At 58.3% G+C, this 1,522-nt stretch overlaps 1 protein-coding gene across 1 annotated transcript in view; it reads right to left on the reverse strand.

The window, feature by feature from the left end:
- Positions 1-1,334: 1,334 nt before the first annotated feature.
- LOC104529748 (bone morphogenetic protein 1) overlaps positions 1,335-1,522 on the reverse strand; it is a gene marked incomplete at its 5' end in the record, with an annotated part of 1,772 nt that continues 1,584 nt past the window's right edge. Inside the window, one exon of the mRNA XM_010174142.1 lies at positions 1,335-1,469. Coding sequence (XP_010172444.1) covers positions 1,335-1,469 — 135 coding nt within the window. The remainder of the gene's footprint in view (positions 1,470-1,522) is intronic.

A 1,522-nucleotide genomic window follows, 5' to 3' on the forward strand; every position in this document is an offset into this window, starting at 1 on the left:
GCAAACCCTTCTGGATGACAAGCCCTGGTGTCCCTCACTGTCCCATCTGGGCACAGCCCACTCCAGGGCATCCCAGTCAGCGCTTTCCATGCTGACACCATCGTGTGTCCCCATCATCCCAACACAAACGGGATGAGGAGTCACCCCACCAACCCATCGGGGACACCAGCATCAAACCCAGGATGAAGGAGGGGACACAAATCTATGTCCCCAAGAGGCAGCAGCGCGGTGCTGAGGCAGGAGGGAGCACAAGGTGGGTGCGGGGGCTCGTGTCACAGCCCACCAGCCATCTGCCCCACGTCAAGGGACACACAGAATTATCCAGATTGGGAAAAAACCTTCAAGCTCATCGAGTCCAACCATGAACCCAACACTGGCAACCATCTGCCCCACGTCAAGGGACACACAGAATTATCCAGATTGGGAAAAAACCTTTAAGCTCATGGAGTCCAACCATGAACCCAACACTGACCAGTCCCCGACTAACCCATGTCCCTCAGCACTGTGTCTACACGACTCTTCAGTCCCTCCAGGGATGGGGACTCCACCACTGCCCTGGGCAACCCCTTCCAATGCCTCAGAACCCTTTCAGCAAAGAAATTCTTCCTCACATCCCATCTCAACTGCCCTGGCCACAACTGGAGCCCATTTCCTCTTGTCCTGTCCCTTGGGCCTTGGGAGAAGGGACCCCAAACAAATCAAAAGTGTGGGGTGAGCACCCACTGCAGCGACACAACCCAGCACCCAGCACCCAGCACCCACCTCTGGGAGATGGTCCAGCTGCTCACTTCCCAAAGCAGATGCAAATTGCAATTAACTGATTGCTCTGCTCCAATTTGGGGAGCTTCAAGGATTGGGGGGTCTGCCACAGAGTACTGGGGTGCTCTCCTCCCAGTCCAGCCCCAGTTTGGGATGGTGTTTTCCTAGAGGGAGGTTGGGATGGGAAGCAAAGAGGCTGGGGCTGCCCCCCACCAAGTACAAGGGTATTTATTTCATCGGTACAAGACAGACAGCACCTTCCATGTGTTGGGCTCTTGGTTACTGGTTTGTACATTCAGAGCCGCAGCCGGCTCGGCCGGAGCGAGGAAGGGGAGTGGGTCCCATTCGGACCCCCCAACATCCTTGGGGGGGACCCCCCCTCCTCTGCCCTTGTGCCCGTGGGTGCCCGAGCCCCGGGGCCCCGTGCGAGCGTGTCTGAGTGCTGAGGTTGGCTGTGTGCTCCTCCGTGCAGTCTGTGAGGGGCAATGCTCCCCCCTTTCCTTCCTCCCTACCCTCCTCCTCCTCCTCTTCCTCTTCCCCTGCCCTCAGGAGGGGGGGGTCAGGACCCCCGACCCTCATTTCCTCGTGTGCAGCGTGTCCTGGAACTTGGTGCTGGTGTAGCGAAGGTGGAAACCCTTCTTGTTGATGGTGTCATCTGAGTGGAAACGGATCATCACGGAATCTCCAGCTGAGTAGACCTCCTCGGGGGGCTGCAGGGGTGAGGGAGCGGGGGGGGGATTAAGGACCACCAGCATACCCAGGA

Source organism: Antrostomus carolinensis, unplaced genomic scaffold, assembly GCF_000700745.2.
Source record: "Antrostomus carolinensis isolate BGI_N321 unplaced genomic scaffold, ASM70074v2 scaffold31268, whole genome shotgun sequence".
NCBI classification, from domain to species: domain Eukaryota; kingdom Metazoa; phylum Chordata; class Aves; order Caprimulgiformes; family Caprimulgidae; genus Antrostomus; species Antrostomus carolinensis.